Source organism: Chlorocebus sabaeus, chromosome 10, assembly GCF_047675955.1.
Source record: "Chlorocebus sabaeus isolate Y175 chromosome 10, mChlSab1.0.hap1, whole genome shotgun sequence".
Taxonomy (NCBI): Eukaryota; Metazoa; Chordata; class Mammalia; order Primates; family Cercopithecidae; genus Chlorocebus; species Chlorocebus sabaeus.
Window position 1 is genome coordinate 86,523,860 of NC_132913.1, and position 19,094 is coordinate 86,542,953.

The 19,094-nt window shown below is 37.2% G+C and overlaps 1 protein-coding gene across 2 annotated transcripts in view; it reads right to left on the minus strand.

The window, feature by feature from the left end:
• Positions 1 to 19,094, minus strand: part of SATB2 (SATB homeobox 2) — a 186,954-nt gene that overhangs the window by 70,121 nt on the left and 97,739 nt on the right. For both annotated transcript variants that reach the window (XM_007965764.3, XM_073019896.1), the window contains one exon: positions 7,687 to 8,159. In XM_007965764.3, coding sequence (XP_007963955.2) covers positions 7,687 to 8,159 — 473 coding nt within the window. The remainder of the gene's footprint in view (positions 1 to 7,686; positions 8,160 to 19,094) is intronic.

Consider the following 19,094-nt stretch of genomic DNA (forward strand, 5'->3'; position numbering starts at 1 on the left):
ATTTCCCTTTTCTAGCATTCTAATGCTGCCATTCACATGTGACAGGGCATCCGTTTCACTGGATTTAGCCTAGTTTGGATCAAAGCTTCCTCTACTTCATTTAACAGATTTGCTCAGATGGAAGGTCTCAGAGGAGAAACAATGTTAGTAAAAGGGGGATTTCTGAACATATGAATATGTAGGTCATTGGATTTTTAAATAAATTAGAGAATAGTTTATCTATTAAGGAAGATTCACTGTACATATTTTATGAAATCATGCTTATTATAGGTCAGTGGACATTCTACAAGCATCCCTCAGTAATATTAAGTCTTTTAAAATACTGTCACAAACCTTGCCATACTGGCATAAATCCCTGATTAATTTTTTAAAGTCCACAAAGTAACAAAGGGCAAAAGAATGCTTAAGGTTGGAATTCATAATCACACTGTCAAAAGGCAAAGATGTAAACAAATTAAATAGTCAAGCAACATATTTCACGTACATAGGCCTAGTAAGTCAAACTATGTCAGCATTAAAATAAATTCACGATATAAGCAAGAACGAATATGGAGAGAAAAGGAAACCTGATAGAGCTGCTTATTCCCACAGACACTATCTGCATCACTGCAGGAGCACAGGAGGAGTAGGGCCAAGGGGCAAAGGCACTCTCAAACCCACAGAATCATGTAATTCACCATTTAGACCCAGCAAGGACAGTTTTCATTTAAGTCAAGTTTGGTAAATCTCCTAAGGCCTTACATCCAACGTCTGTTTCTGTCTCATTTTTATTCACTCTCTCTCTCTCCCCCCACATTCAATATCCATAAGTCAGCCTCGGTAATATCAATATTGATCCATTGAATTGCAGAGCTATAGGGGGCATAGGTTTTAAACAATAATACTGATAATATTTTCAAAAGAAAGGAGTAAAAAATTCTATACTAGTTCCATAGTATCATATGACTTTTGATTTGCAGAGAAAGTGGACATAAAACTATAGATAGGTTTTACTCAAACTACTACCCCATGGCATGACCAATTAGGCTAGAAATGGCATGGATCTATAATCTGGGATAAAATGCAGATCCTCAGATAGAGACTACCACACAAGTGATTTATTAAGATGGACTTCCAAGGGAAACTGCTGAGGGAGTGTGAGGAACAGGACAGGGAAGAGAAGAAATGCATGCAAAGTCCCAGCTTCAGCCTGGGCCTGCAGAGCACTCTGGAGTGGAAGTTATGCTTCAGAGCTGTCGCTACTACAGGAGGCTGGGAGCTGCCCTGTTGTCATCCTCCTGTACCCATAAGACAGTGGTAAGCATTTCCATCTCTGCCAGGATGAGCAAAGAAAATCAGTAGCCCAAACTGGAGAGCTGTTAACGGAAAAGACTAACAGCAGATGCAGGCTTTCAGAAGTAAAACCGTGGGTGGGGTGGGGGCGGGGGAACATCAAAAACAGAGCAGGGATGTTATCTGCCTCAGCCTCCTCCAGTGTATAACCACCCATCTCAATTTGCGGCCACAGGTTAAAGTGCTTAGAAATGTATCATGGGATTGCCTGAATATTAACGACCAGGTCAGAAAATGCCTTATCACTTTCACCTTACTGTTTTCACTGGGTCTCATTTGCCATAAAAGTCTTCAGAGACACAGAAAGCAGGGCTAATCTTATCTTTCAACAGACTAGTAAAAAAAAAAAAAAAAAAGAGTGGTGATACTCAGAATGTAATTTATATAAGGTCATAATGACCTAATGGCTCAGACAGGACACAAGGCTCTGTCACACCCTGTGTCTAGAAACACGTTAGTCTCAGGCCCATGCTGGAGATCCCATATCCTGGCATTGCATGACCTCTAATGTGCTGTATTCCTAGCCCAGAACAAGCGACTCAATTTTATGTTCCTAGTTTAGACCGTATATGTTTTTGTTAGCAACCCAAAAGAGAAATGTATAGATTAAAAAAAAATTAACAATAAAAAATAAAATCATATTAGCAAAAGGCTGCCTATCTCTGACTCCAACAGACGCCATGACCTTGTCATAAAGTGTGGATAGGGCATCATTTTATCAAACAAATACATTTTATGTTCTTAAAAGGCATATTTATTAAAATAAAAATAAACTAAAAAGAAGCTCTTGAAAATATGGTTCTATTCTCTTAATTATGTTACTTTACATCATCAAATGATATGGTGACAATGAATCAGCCATAACAAGGTAATTAATAGTTTCTCTTTGGAGAACTGACATTTGAAATGTTATTTATTATGAATTTAAGTTTTTCATCTGGAAGCCTTAAACATGAAAAACTGGGCAGGGTTTTTTTTGTTTTTTGTTTTTTAACAGTTCCAGCTTTATTTGTAAATGTTTGCATATTATTTTATTATAAACACACACACACACACACACACACACACACAAAATTTGTTCTTGGTATAACCATTAAGCACAAATCCAGGAACACAAAATATAAGGTGACAAAATGTATTAAAATGCTTTTTATTGAATTTGATAACATATGAATAATAGAGATCATGAACTATTTCTGGAAAATATTCAATAGACTGAGGATATGCTACAATGTTTATTTTTGTTTACTATAGCTGGCAAGTCATTATATTATCCATAAATGTCTGACTCCACTCAAAAAAGTCTAAACATTTGGAAAATCTATGGCTGGTTTCATGAGGCATAATATACCATATTTTCCATTTAACAATACCGCTGGTAAAACCAGCTGCCCAGTCCTGCTGTTAGTGACTACAGTACATACAGCAAAAAACAATCTGCCCGCTGACCTCCTGCTTAAGTTCAAACTATGTCATTCTGTCAATACCATCTACCTTGATTAGGTTGGGCTTTATACACAACAGGTTATGATCCCAGAGGGATGAAAAGCTTTCCTAAATTAAAAGCAGAATTTTAAAAGGAAATACTCATACATTCCTATGCAGTTTCCATTTGATATCCTCAAGGCTGGCCCATGAACTCAAGCTCATGTTGATTGAAAGTGAATGTTTCTTTCTGGGTGTAGCCATCTTACAAATTTAATGGCAGCAGGAAAATAATAAAATGTGTTCCATGCTTCAATTAGACCTTTTATAACTTGGCACTTGAAAGATGGCAATGCCAAAGAAAAATCATTAATCCATAAAAATAGACAAAAAGGATTATATGGGAGAAGACAGACCTCCAGGAGTCTAGGGCCTTGGCAAAGTAAACACTCTCACCAATATGATCTGTCTTTGTTTTGCCTCATTGTGAGTCTTCTCTCATGCTTCATGCTACTTGGATAAAATGTATACTGTATGTGCTTCTAAAATCCAAAGTAATACAACCATGCTTTCAATTTTATCCTTAGCCAAAGGAGCTGTATACATAACCAGGCAATAAAATGTTGGCTAGCCATGAAATGCCTGTTCATACAAATGAATGATAGATGAACGAACACACACACACACAACACACACACACACACACACACACACACACACACAGAGAACTGCAAAATACAGACCCAAAAGACAGATCCTTCTAATTTTCATTTTGCAGTAGTATGCAACAGACTTGCTCAAAAGGACCAGAGCCTTTCATAACCCCAGTCCAGATAACTATAGACACACAAATATTGCCCGAGTACTTTGAATCACGAGACAAAGTGGAAGAGTGATGTCTGGAACATGTAAGAGTCTCTCAGGACCTCTAAACTCATTTTCAAGTGATATTAACAGACTCTGTCAATATTAGAATGTATAAATTAGCTAAGAGTCAAGGGAACAAGAGATTTTACCTCTCTTGGCCTCCTGCCATACCTAAAACATCAGCACCAAACCTCAAACAATCCCACTGTGTTTCTTCCTTGCTCCCAGTCCTGAAGTTCCAGCACCGCTGAAGACCGTTACCAAACCACAATGATTGGTACCATCACCAGTTCATGCTGTGAACTTCCCAAATCCTGTGATCTCAAATTGACCCCCTATCATGTCCAAACTGTCCACTCACTCTGGCCTCCCTTTCAACACCAAATTTTGGAAAGTGTCATGTACTTACTTCTGCATCCTCAACAGTTAATCACTCCTTAACTCCTGAATTCTGGCTCCTGTCCCCACCACTCTAATGAAAATTATACTCTAAACTTTGCCAGTCTTCTCCCAATCAACTGCCAAATCTCATGACATGGTTTTAGGCCTCTCTCTCTTAACTTCTCAGCTTTCCACAAGTAGACAAGTCTTCTTCTGGAAACTATCCACACATGTCCTCTATACTCTCACTACTGTCTCCCTATTCTTCCATCTCTACCTGCTCCCATCTCCTGGCATTTCTTCTGTCTCTCTTTCCTGGGGCTAGTGCTGCCACTGGTGGTGGTGGTGATAGTGGTGGTTTCTCCCCTTCCATCCCCTGACTCTTCCATTTCCTGTCCCAGGCTCTGTGACAACATTTCTAATCTCTTGCTCTAGCCCTGATAATTCTTTCTTGCACCAAACTCATATTTTCAATGACTGTTGCACATTTTCACATGTCGTGAAGTGTTGAAGTCGGCCAACACTTCAACATCAAAATAACCCAATCTAAAACCATCACTTTAACCTTACTCCAACCACTCTTCCCACGTCTTCCTGGATTCCCTTCATAATTACACCTTTATTCTCAGTCATCGGGCTTGAAGTTTGGTGTCAGTTCTACTCCTCTCTTTATCCATTTATACACTTTCTGTCCATTTTATTTCCAAAATGTTTCTTCTCTGTACCCTCCCCACCAGCCTAGTTCAAAACCTCCATACATTTCACCTGGATACTAGCAGCAGCCTCCTAAATGATATTTCTACCCCCTTGCTATCAAACCTCCATAAGATCTAATTAAGATGGTAGGAGCACAGCATATTCCTACATAAGACCTTTGATGGTTTCCAGCGCCTGTTAAAGTTCAGAGCTCTTGTCTTGGTACTCAAGGCTTTTTTCAATCTGTGCCATCCCTTTTAAGTTTTATTATCTACCTTTCTTATGAACTACCAACTATACTTGCATTTTTTATACTTGCAAATTGATAATAACTCTTTACAAGCAAAGAAAATATAAAAAATATCTTTACACCAAAAAGAGTAGTTTTTCCCATAAAAAAGTAAAATATATATAATGAGAGATAACCAAAACTTGCACACATGAGGCCAGTAAGAAAATCTCAACTATTAACAAAAACTCATTTTTCTTTTTTTTTCGCTCTGTTGTCAAGCTGGAGTGCAGTGGCGCAATCTCGGCTCACTGCAACCTCCACCTCCTGGTTCAAGTGTTTCTCCTACCTCAGCCTCCCAAGTAGCTGGGATTACAGGCACAAGCCACCACACCCAGCTAATTTTTGTATTCTTAGTAGAGACGGGGTTTCACCATGTTGGCCAGGATGGTCTCACTCTCTTGACCGTGATCTGCCAGCCGCAGCCTCCCAAAGTGCTGGGGTTATAGGCATGAGCCACTGCACTCGGCACAAAAACTCATTTTTCAATGACTCATTAATCATAGGACAATTTCAAAACTAATAAAAATTAAAATTGCCTATACAACAGAAATACACTTCAATTCAACCAGAGATCCAACACATTTTCAAAAAAGAGAGAAAAACTGTATTAACTGACTTAACAAAAACACTATCTATTTAACTCACGCAGGATTGCTTAAACAGTATCTACAAAATTCTTACCTCAATGTTTTCTTGCAAAAGAAGTGGAAATCAAAAGTAAACAGATGACCCTCTTTAACAATGAACCATTGATAAATGTAAAATATTTATAACTGGTATAACATTTCACTTAGGTGCATTTTTTGAGTGTTAACTTGCATCAGGCAATCCAATTTACCAACATTTATCAGATTTCTTTCCAGTGAGAGTTTTCACTTTTTTTTTTTTTTTTTTTGAGATGGAGTCTCACTCTGTGACCCAGGCTGGAGTGCAGTGGCACGATCTCGGCTCATTGCAACCTCTGCCTCCTGGGTTCAAGTGATTCTCCTGCCTCAGCCTCCTAAGTAGCTGAGACTACAGGCACGCACCACCATGCCCGGCTAATTTTTTTGTTTCATTTTAACAGAGACGGGGTTTTATCATGTTGGCCAGGCTGGTCTTGAACTCCTGACCTCAAGTGATCTGCCCATCTCAGCCTCCCAAAGTGCTGGGACTACAGACATGAGCCACCACGCCCAGCCCCTTAACTTTTGAAGTAATTAAATCTGGAAACATTCCTGTATTTTCCAAACTACTGGGGTTTCAATCCGGCATGCTTTCTTTTATTTGTAAGGTCCATCTATTGTGTGTGTTATCATGTGTCTCTGAACAGATATCAGATTAATGAAGGCATTCCTACATTCTGTACATTCATACAGGTTTTCTCAGAAATGAGTTGTTTTATGTCTTCAAATTATTCTTGCATTTTTTAACTCAACATTTTTACTATGAATTTCTTTAGTTTAAAATAATACTCTTCTTCTTCATCATCTTTGCCTGCTGTACTTTATTTATCCTTCAAGGTCTAACCCCTTGACAACCTAAATAGTCTAGTGTGTTGTTTACATATGTGCTTGCCCATTATTTTTCTCCTTTTTGCATCTACACAGAGCTTAGCTTCCTGCCTTGCATTTACCAGGGTGCTGAAACTTTAACCTATTGTTTTCTTGAAGGCTTATGGTATTCATTCTCCTGGAAGTATTCCTCACCTCCACCTCGCCATGATCCTCCACCACAACCACTGCTTACACTCTCCAACATTACTCATCACACTTCATATTTTACTCTAGTTATCTGGTTACCTGGTTTTCACCACTAGATCGTTAGCACCCTGAGGTTATGCACATTTGCTTTGTTCTTACTCATATAAGGGCTAGGTAAGTATTTCTCAACATGTGGCCCCTGATCATTACCATCATAATCACCTGGGATCTTGTTAGAAAGGTTCATTGCTGAGTCCAACCTCAGACTTACTCAATCAGAAACTGTGGGATGAGGCCCAGCAGTCTGTGTTTTCACAGCCCTCCAGGTGATTCTGATGCACACTCCAGTTTAAGAACTACTGGTGGAAAACAATGTCTTACATATAAGCACCCTCAATAAAAATAAGACATGTGTGAATTAACGGTTTACATTTTCAACATGTAATGTTATATTCCCTCAAACATTAAAGTAAGAGTAAACTATCCAGTATCATTTTATCAATATCTTAAATGTAACTTGTATGTTTTGAAGGACTTTTATAAATTTTTAAATAAAACTTTACTTATAAAATTATAAAACATAATTTTATCTCTTTTATAAAGTTCAAAACCAAGGGAAAAAATGGATTGGGCATGCATAGTTTTATAATTTGTTTAAAAAAAAAATGGCAAGAGAGTGATAATCACAAAATTCAAGATCAGGGTTACATCTGGAAACAGTAAATGGAGAGGATGAGAGTACATACCCAAGTCATTAGTAACATTTGGGGTCCTGAGTTGCATGTTGGGTTCAAAGATGTCCATTACATCATTAAAATTAAACAATCAGTAAATTAATCATGGTCATGCATGGATCAATGGTAACAGTGTTTCATTAACTAAGGATTATTAATTAATCTAATTCTATGTGCTGAGCTCCATAAAATTTTTTAAACAGATAAAAATAATTATGACTATCTCAATTCTGTCCCCGGCATTATTGTTAATGACAGTGTTCAATGCTAATTGTACCTGTGTGCGGTTGAATGCCACTCTTGCAAAGACAGCTTGGGACACACTGGCCCTCTTCAGCTCATCTCTGACTTGCTGGTAGATATCTGGAGAGACTTCCACGGAAGAGTTGGTTGGCTCTGGCTTAACTGCTCTGGGGATGGGTGGATGGTTCAGGAACTGCTGGTTGATGGCTTGAGGATGCTGGTGAGCCAGGAGCCGGCTAACGGCAATCTGTTGGTTTATCAGATGGGCCATGGCTATTTGTTGCCTTACAAGTTGTGGACTAAGCTGGGGAGAAAGAAGACCAGGGCTCATGATGGGCTGTAATGCGGGCACTTGGTTTCGGATTGGAGTACTGTGGTGAATTTGGCTGTGAGGAGACTGTTCGTTGGTTTTCCCCAGGGATGCCAGCTGGTTCATATTTGGTAAATGCATTGGACGCTGGCCCAGAACACAATAGTCTGAAAGGTTTTCTCGTTCCACTCTTTCCACTGTTAAGAGATAAAAGTGATAATTCATCATTATTTTCATTGGTACAATTTATTGCTAATATATGTAGAACTGAATTATACTTTTGGTATGTTAATAATATAAACATTTTTTCATACAATGATGGAAGTTCCAGCATAAAAGCGATATTCTTTTCTGCAAAATGTTACAATAGGTTTTTTTCATGGAACATATGAAAGAAAGTAAAAGTATTTGCCACTTCAATTTGTTAAAATTCTTAAAAGTAAGCATTTCATTAAACAGCCAAGACAGAAACCACTGACCATTCTAAATCCTCTTAGATCTCCAAGCTCTATCATCTCCCCAATCACCCTTTGTTATAAAAGTGCCAGCTGTTCTTATTTTCCGTAGTATGTAGTTAATGGTTATCAGGAAATGACAAGGACAACATCTCCTGACAAATTAAGTGCTACCTTCTAGTAAAAAGCTCACATAAATATTATTATACAACTATGGAAATGTTCATTAAAAAATGTCTACCACATAGTATATCCATTTATTGACTCACTTGCTATTTTTATAGAAATGTTTCTTTAAGAAATTGATATTTTAAACATTGTGCTATGCACTCAGATAAGAAAAAAAATAACAAAATTAATAACATCACCTCAACTTGCCATTAAATGAAGTTCACCCTCTCTCCAGGTTATCTGCTTTATTACATTATTTAGCGCTTTAATAAAGATTTAAAGAATAACTTTGAAAGAGAAAAGAAAGTATCACATATACACAAGCACAAGGCAAGTATTTTTCTTTCCCTAAGATAATGTCTCAGGAAAGACAGTCACCTCATAGCCAAATCCTTATCCAAGTCTCTGTATTACTCTATCATGAAAAACAAAGTTTGGTTTGGAGTAAAGAAATGGGGCTGAAACAATCCCATCATTATTAGTGTTAAATGCTTACAGGTGTAACATAATCTAACAAGATCTCTTTTTGAAAGCAAAAAATCCATACAAATTTAGCAATTATTTCTTATCATTGCAAATGCTGGATATGACTATGTAAAAGTCCATTAAAGATAACTTTAAGAAGCTAGAGATCAAACATATTCACCTATAGAACACATATAAAAAAATAATTGTCTCCCTATTATACAAATGGCATGTGTGGCTTGGCATATAGTTAACAGTGACAGAATCATGGTTTTATTAAAAAAAATACTGAGTCTTAAAAAATTTAGGCAGAAATGATGTGTGCTGGACAACTGGGTGAGATGACTCAAAACAGGGGAGTTGCTGATGACAGACACTGATGCCAAATCACATGTGAAGCATCTGAATCAAGTCAATGAACTGTAAGGGTGGAACAAAGTAGTATTTCTAAATTAATACTTTATGTAATATGTGACTTTAAAAAGGTATGTGTGGAAGTAAATTAATACATTAAAATGTGGGTAGATATTTAACTATTTTATATCCATGTCTACAAGTTTTATGCATGCAAAATATCCCATTAGGAAAATATGTGAACGTCCAAGTCTTTGTATCACCTTATATTCAGACACGTACAGTACAGTGCTTTCTCCTGCTTTTTAAAGAAACAGTTCGGCTGGGCATGGTGGCTCATGCCTGCAATCCCAGCACTTTGGGAGGCCAAGGCTGGTGGATCACCCGGGGTCAGGAGTTCGAGACCAGCCTGGCCAACACAGCAAAACCCTGTCTCTACTGAAAATACAAAATTTAGCCAGGCATGGTGGCACGCACCTGTAATCCCAGATATTCAGGAGGTTGAGTTGGGAGAATCGCTTGAACCCAGGAGGCAGAGGTGAAGACTGCAGTGAGTGGAACTCACACCACTGCACTCCAGCCTGGGTGATAGAGTAAGACTCTGTCTCAAAAAAAAAAAAAGCCTGATTTCTTGCTTAACATTCCTATAAACTCCCAAGTAAGTCAAGAGTTTACTTCAAACTTCTTTTAGGGCTCAATTTCTAACTTAATTCTTACAATGTTTGCTTTTTTTTTAAGACAGAGTTTCACTCTTGTTGTCCAGGCTGTAGCAATGGTGCAATCTCGGCTCACTGCAGCCTCCACCTCTCAGGTTCAAGTGATTCTTCTGTCTCAGCCTCCCAAGTAGCTGGGATTACCGGTACGTGCCACCACACACAGCTAATTTTTTGTATTTTTAGTAGAGACAGGGTTTCACCATGTTGGCCAGGCTGCTCTCGAACTCTAGCCTCATGTGATCCACCTGCCTCGGCCTCCCAAAGTTCTGGGATTACAGGTGTGAGCCACTGCACCCCGCCTAATCCTCACAGTGTGATTCATTTGTTTTACATGTCACCTTTCCTTCATAAGGTTAAGAAAAATTACTCATCTTCTAAAGGCAAACCTTTTTCAATTATTATATTAATTAAACTTTAAAGTATATAGCCTTAAAACCAAACCAAGCAAATGGTTAGGAGCCTTCAGATAACATAATGTAACAGTTTCCATAGAACAGGAATTACCATCATAATTTCCTCACTGAAAAGAAAAAAAAAAGGTAAAGAGACCATGAACTGATTCCAAAGTAAAATCTTAGAGACAGAAATATTGGTCTCAGTTAAATATTAGATTCACTTTTGCTTATTTTCTTTTAATTCAGTCAAAGTAAAGATAAACTCAGACATTAAATTATGTTTTCAGATTCTTAATAAGGAAATATTTTATCTATTTCATTACTTGGTGGGGAGAGGGGTTTGAGACCGAGTCTCACTCTGTTACCCCAAGCTAGAGTGTAGTGGTACGATCTCTGCTCACCGCAACCTCTGCCTCCTGGGTTCAAGTGATTCTTGTGCTCAGCCTACCGAGTAACTGGGATTACAGGTGTATGCCCCACCACCACACTCAACTAATTTTTGTGTTTTTAGTAGAGATGGGGTTTCACCCATCTTGGCCAGGTTGCTCTTAAACTTCTGATCTCAGGTGATCCACCTGCCTTGGTTTCCCAAAGTGCTGGGATTACAGGCGTGAGCCACTGTGCCTGGCCATCTATTTCATTTTCTGCTGAAAAAACACAGAACCATCCTCCTATAGAATACATTATTTGACCAAATGTTAATTTTCCAAAATTTTTGTATTTTCACGTTTCAACAATTTAATTACATTTGAGTGAGTTTACTTTGAGATATATCTAAATCACATAATTTAAAAATACTTCATTCATAGATCTAGTCAAAATCATGTTCACAATGAAGCATAAACATCAGAGCTCCATGAAACCTATATGAATTGGTGCAATAAGAGTCTGAATAATGTCAGTCCATGTTCTGTGAGGTTATATATAATCATTCTTTCTATTCTTATGAGTTTCCAGGTGGATCCTTATAAATTCTTACAGTTAAGAACAGTAACTATGGAAGTATCTTATAAAGACATAGCAACATATTACATCTGTAGTAACACCATGAAGTACTAACCATTTAGTAAATACTAATGAAGAAACTGCAAATGCAAATACCTACCTGTTCAGGTCGATAACAGCCAGAAAAGCCAGCTGCAGAAGAACTAGGTGGAGGAGAGAAGGTCTAACCAGTTCAAAGGTAGCAACCACTACCTAACCTCAGCCAGTTTCTGTCTTTCTTACATTGTCATTTTTTTTGTTTTTTTTTTTTTGTTTTTTTTTTTTTTTTGAGAAAACAAAAAATCTGGATTTTACATGATATCTCCTAATTTTTAAGTGTTAGCAACTAATTCCATTTCAAAATGAAATAAAAGCCAAATAAAACATTTCTGAAAACCAGATCTGCCCATGGGCTATCAGTTTTTAAATTCTGTCTCTGAGACTAGTCACCCTTTATGTTTTTCAGTTCCTAACAGTTCTACCAATAAAAGCCAAGTTCTTTACTCCCAAGAATGAAAGAAGAAGAAGAAAAAATTATCACCTCAACTTTAAGAATGACTAAGTATCAAATGCTCTCAAAAGGATGTATCTCCAATGACCAAGGCAGAACACGAATTCAGAAACCATTTAAACAGGTTTTGCCTTTTTTTTTTTTTTTTTTTTTTTTTTGAGACAGAGTCTCACTTAATCACCTAGGCTGCAGTGCAGTGGTACAATCTCAGTTCACTGCAACCTCCACCTCCCAGGTTCAAGTGATTCTCATACCTCAGCCTCCTGAGTAGCTGGGATTACAAGCATGTGCCACGGTGCCCAGCTAATTTTTATATTTTTAGTAGAAACGGGGTTTCACCATGTTGGCCAGGTTGGTCTCCAACTCCTGAACTCAAGTGATTCGCCCGCCTCAGCCTCCCAAAGTGCTGGGATTACAGGCATGAGCCACCGTGCCTGGCTGATTTTGCCTAAATTGAAAACATTTTAATTTAGTTCTTGCTGCCACTCTTATAAAAATAATATCAGAATAACGTTTTTAGCCTCTTAAGTCACAGCAAGTGAAGTACAGATGCTTAAAAAAGAGAGGGAGCATCAGGATGTGCCAGACTGTATCAGAAAATTGAGCCTCAACTTTCTTTTTCTATTTCTTTTCTCTCTCCCTCCCTGCCTGCTTTCCTGCTTCTTTCTTTTTCTTCTTCCCTTTACTCCCTCCTTCCATCTCTCCCTTCCTTTCTCTTCTTTCTTTTAAAATAATTAGAAAGTAATCACAAGGTGTGAAACACAGACCTAACAGCAGTGTCTGGTTTTGCATTCTTGCTTTTTCACTGTGTAATGGAAAACATCATGTTAAATCTGTCTTAAACTAAACCAAGACCAAAGACATCACCTTGGCCCTAAGGGCCATCTTATGCCTGCAGTATTTAGCAGAAGATCAGAAATCCTGGAAAAAATGAAGGGTAAATGGTAGTGCTGTTTCTGACGGTGAAAGCAATGTTCACATTCACAACAGAAAATATTCTGACAAAGGCAACATGCTTATTTATTAAAGAGACAGTAAAAACACAACTGCTGGCCTGGCGCAGTGGCTCATGCCTGCAATTCCAGCATTTTGGAAGGCCGAGGAGGCCGGAACACTTGAGGTCAGGAGTTCGAGACCAGCCTGGCCAACACAGTGAAACCTGGTCTCTACTAAAATACAAAAATTAGCCAGGTGTGGTGGCTCATGCCTGTAATCCCAACTACTTAGGAGGCTGAGGCAGGAGAATCGCTTGAATCCAGGAGGTTGGATTCACTTGAATCCAGAGGTTGCAGTGAGCCGAGATTGTGCCACTGCACTCCAGCTTGGGCGACAGAGTGAAACTCTGTCTCATAAATAAATAAATAAATAAATAACTCACAACTGCTCCCAGAGCTTTAAATCAGAGCTTCAATTTAATTCACACTGAACTTGATTCTACTGTGGCTGAAGCCTTGAGGGTGAGTACCAGAGAGGGAATCGCCTGGAAAGGAATGATGTCCTCAGCTTCTAATGTAAGTTCCCAAACAGAAGATGGTTTAAGAAACCGTCAAGGCAAGGGGGGCTCAAATGCTTCTATGTCCAGTAGCTGTGAGGCTTTTGGTACCTATTCCAACATCTGGGGAAAGGTACCAGTCCAGAGACCTTCCAGATAAACAGTTAAGATCTGGAGTCTGTTCAGGTCTCTGAAAAACTCAGAGTTCTAAGAGGATCTTGCAGATTCCTTCAAGTTTCCTGGGACTGAGCGAAAACTGCAGGGAATGGGCATTTTCTAACCACTCTCTAAGCTTCCGGGATTCCATTTAAGTCTAAAGCAGATAAGGCCTTTGTAGCCCTATATTAGAATTTCAGAAACTCCTAAAACCTCACCAAGTTCACAGCGATGATGCTCTAACCAAGAGCACCCTATGACCATTAGCTATTCAGATGCTCACAATTGCTGCCTGTGGCTGGTTGTTCACAGATGAGAAAGTTATACTTCTCCCTCAGGAATTTACCTGCATTACAATGAAAAGGTATTTGGTCCAAAAATCTTATTTTATTTAGGACACTTTTTACAGTACATCCAGGAAGCCAAGTGTTTATTTTAAATATTATAAATCCCTGATATATATTTATATATTTTAGGTTGTTAAAAGAACATTTTCAAAACTCAAAAAATAAAATAATACACACATACACACACATATACATACACAAGTATATATACGTATATATACGTTTGTGTATATATACGTATATATACGTTTGTGTATATATACATATGTGTGTATGTGTGTGTGTATATATGTATACAGTCTTTCACTCCTATATTGTGGCACTTAATTCTTATTATTTATTTTGCAATTGTGTAAAGTAAATATAATAAAATTTCAATGCTCAAAATATAATTCAAAGACTTAGTGCCCTAAAGTATAGTTTCTGAAAGTTTTTGAGCAAAAGATGAAGCATCTGATTGGCACAGATGCCTGCCAGTAACAGCAAGGTGGCATAGGAAAGGTAGAAAGAAAAGCAAACTGAAATTTCAAAGGCCTGGGTCATAACTAGATGAGTGATCTGGGGATTATCTGTAAAATGGGAAGGATTATCTGTAAAGTGGTCTTAAAGTAACCTTGCAGGTTACTTATCTAAGAGCATCTTTAAAAGTACCATTTTAAGACAATTTCTATTACAAGAAAAATAGCTGTTTTCCGTCCTTCATGTCACATACATGTGCCATGTGCACTTGTGCACACACACATGCAATACAAAGTGAAACTTACCAGTAGGAAAGTTGATTGCTTCTGACCCAAATCCTAAAACTGGGCAGTTCACCTTAAGCAGCAGAATACAGACTGCAGGGTCCTAAAGGCATAGGTTTGAATTCAGAGTCTTCCATTAACAGGTTTGCAACATCAAACAATTATGACATTAACTTTGGGGACTTGTAATAGAAATAGAAATAGAATAGAAAATAGAAAAATATAGCGGCAATAGCAATAGTAATTAGAGTATAGCTCTTGCAAGTTTATCAATACTGCTAAAAAGATAGATAATATTTCTAGAGCTATTATGGTAGTATTTTCATGCTGCAAACCTTAACACAGTTGCTTTTGTGACATAGCCCCTGGGGTTTGTCCATAGTTATAATGGGTAGATAGTAATGAATTGGGTAAAAGGCTTTGCACTGAGAAATTTCCAGAATCTCTGGCCTATGGATTTTTCTTTAAGCCATTAAGATGCTTATGCAAATGTAAATGGATTAGCATGAATGAGTGCTAATGGATTCCTTAATAAGATAACACTCTAGTATTCCCCAGAACCTCTCCTAGAAACCCTGGGTAGAAGAATGTAAGCCAAAAAAAAAAAAAAAAAGAAAGAAAGAAAGAAAAGAAGATGGCAGAATTTCTCTATGACTCTTTCAACCTTAGAAAGTACTCTGGAAGTGATTCTACAAATGCAAAAAAGACATTGGTTTGGTTTTGGCACTCTTGGTAAAAAAAGTTGCCAATCAAACCACCAATTTCAGATTGGTACCCAAACATTAGAGCACAGAAAAAAGATACTAGAGCATATGAATGCCTTAAATTTACAAACCTCCTCTCCAGGTTCTCTGCTTCCCCACCTTACGCTCTAAAACCTTGATGCCCAATTTTAAAGATAATGATCTTGTCTAATACCAGAGAAATTAAAAAATGTGCTCTAGGCCAAATAACTATCCAAATGCAGATAAATATTTAGGAGTATTCAAAATGATTAAGGCTGCTGGCTCTAGCCTCATAATAAGAAAACGCAAACCGCATGGCCACTTTTTCCTCTTTTGTGCATAACTCAAAGTCAAGTCTAAGGCCTAAATGTTTCACAAGTGCTTTTTAATGGGTTTTCTTTATAAAAAAAAATATGTATTATAAGTTTAAGAATTTTCATATTTTTACTGCTAACATACCTTTTTCAAACTGTATTAGCATTTCAGGTAACACCAAACCCTACCATTTATATAGTAGCTGAAGCACTGAGCTAAATCCCTTACACATCATTATCGTTTAACTCTCACAATAATTCTATGGCATTGATATTAAGATACCTACTTTATTAAAGAAGCTGAAGCTCAGTCATTTGACTTTAATGTCATAATTGTTTGATGTTGCAAACCTGTTAATGGAAGACTCTGAATTCAAACCTATGCCTTTAGGACCCTGCAGTCTGTATTCTGCTGCTTAAGGTGAACTGCCCAGTTTGGAGCATGTGGTTGTTAATAGTTTCAGGATTTCGGTCAGGAGCAATCAACTTTCTTACTGATAAGTTTCACTTTGTATTTGCATGTGTGTGTGTATAAGTGCACATGGCACATGTATGTGACATGAAGGATGGATAAGTCATCTGAATGGTAAAAGCTCAACCTGAGCCTCCACTGTATGCTTTGTGTAACATAGACTGAAAAGACTGTCAACTAAAAAAGTGATGAAATCACTGATTCCTCAACAGTTGAATCAGCTAATCACTTAAATAGAATTATTTGCATTAAAATTCATATAATAAACATTTATTAATCAACTACCATGTGCCAGGAATGATGGCAGCCCCCAGAGATACAGTACTGAATAATATTAACTTTAAAAAATTCCATCAATATATTTGCTTCAGACAATTTAACTGTCTGCTATATGTAGATGGGCCCATAACATCTGCCTGTGATTTAAAGTGCATTTCTATTTGATGATAAAAGATAGCTCCTTTAAATTCCTATTTTGTCAGTTTATTAGCAATTCCTTCTAGTCAACTGTAAGCCACACACACATATATACATATACAGTGATTATATTTATTTTTATAAATCCCCTCCCATTTTCTTACTTTTCTTGAGGCGAAAGCTATTGACCCAACATGAGTGTCATCAGCATGGACTCTCACCTGACTGATGAAGGATATGAATCACACAGCAGAGAGCTTTCTCAAGTACCCTATAAATTCTATAAATAGAAAGTATTTCTTTGAAACAAGTAACCAACAAGAAACGAAATTGGGTATGCATACTCACACAATATGATAACAGCTTGAGAATCTTGGGCAATCACAAATTCATATATAATTGAACTATATGAAATTGGTGATATGTAACAACTTTGACCTACAAAAACAGCAATTCCATATGCTTCCACCTGATACTTATTTTGTCTCCTTGCACTCAGCTGAGCTACACATTAACGGTCAACAACCCCATTGTCCACCCAAAGTCTTTCATTGGGTTAAAATCTTTTAGGTAAACATAACACTAATTTCCCCCAACAAACCAGAATAGTAACCCGTCTGCCAACATTGAATATGCCTAGTCACTGAAAATACTTCTGGTTTATTTTCTCCTAGTCAATAACTGGAAGTATAAGGTCAATTTACTATACAAAAAAAAAATTTGTGTTAATACATACACAGTCAGACATGATTGCAGTAGCCAAAGCTAATAGATCTCTCAGATATAAATCTCATACCATTAAAACAAACAAGTAAAACTACTACCAGAAGAGTTCACCAAACATAATTTTAAAAAATTATTGAGCTTGAAAGAGCTAAAGAGCAAAAGAAAGAAAAACACTAGCTACCAAACGCAAAGATTTTGTTTTTCTCTAAATTTGTTCAAGAGAATTTGTCTCTGGTTTGAGAACTTGCTTGCAAAGTCCCTGCCTAGAGCAAGATATTCAGAGCCAACTTGTTAACTCCTAATAAAACAGCCCATAAGCAAAGTCTACCAGCCAGCACTGTGATAATACCATATGACTGGTTTTCTTAGGTGTATTTTCCCCTTATTATCAACTTCCTTTTTCCATCACATTAACCTCCACAGAAACGTATATATCCACCATAAAGTAACTCAAATGTGGACACCTCTGTTTCTTTGGTAATAAAAGCTCCTAGGACCCATTATGTTCCATGGAAAAAGTGAGCATTATCCACCTTTCCTAGTCTCCACCCTCCGCACCAGAACACCATTGTCCCTTTTGGTTTCAAACAATGCTTTATCACAGTTTGATACCACTGATCATTTCAAGTATTCTTATAACATTCTATATAGGTTAAAAGTGCTTATATCTAATAATATCTTTATTTTTACTCTTTAATCTAAAACTATAATTTCTAAGGTGAATTCAGCACATGACAGTAAAAGAAATCATATTGTTGAAACTTAACATTACTGCTTAGGAAAATTCTGCCTTTGTCAGTTGGCATTCCATGTGTATTAATTCTTCAATTCAACCTACCTGAAGAAAAGTTAATCAAAGAAAACAATCAATTCATGATCCATTCTTTTCCTCTGACCAGTCTCTGTGATTTTATAGGACTTTAGTGTTTTAAGCCATTATATTAAGGAAAATACTCAATAGACTAGCTGTGAAAACCTCAAAGGCATATTTATCTTAGGCTACACAAACGGTCTCTAATTTGTACTTTATAAAGGTATTACTGCCCCATTCAACTGAATTGACTATTGTTAAGTCTTTAGCTCAATAATTAGTAGAAAAATGGAACGATTCTAACCAATTACATTTGTTAAGGACATTTGCAATACGAATTAAACAAGCAAAGATTTTTCTTTCTTTTTTTCTCTCAAATGACAGATCAGGTAGCAAATAAGATTAGTGCACCACATAATACGTGTAAAAATAAAACTGCTCTAAATGCATATATTCAAATAAGTTCATCTATATTACATTCAATTCTATTAATATTTACAAAGTATTCACAGTGTTTAAGACCTCATGCTCACAGGACTCTGGGAAGGACAGAAAATTGATAACGTTCCTGTGTTCCCAAAACCTCTGCCTCTGAAGTTCTCTCAAGGAGCTTTTGGCCCAGAAGGGGGATTAGTCAAAAATTAAAATTTCTATAGTACATAGAACTTAAAAAGGTGATACCCTGAAAGGCCCAATGTTAGAACTCATAGTCTGATTTGTACTCTAGATGATTATAGATTCATATCCACTCCCTTGGGAGTTCAGGACTCCAAGGTCAAATAATCTCAAATTCTTGCAAATGGTGGAATGAAGGCCATTCATCAGTCAGGCAAATAGTTAAATAATTGTCTCCCATTAGGCAATGTGATTTCAGTCCT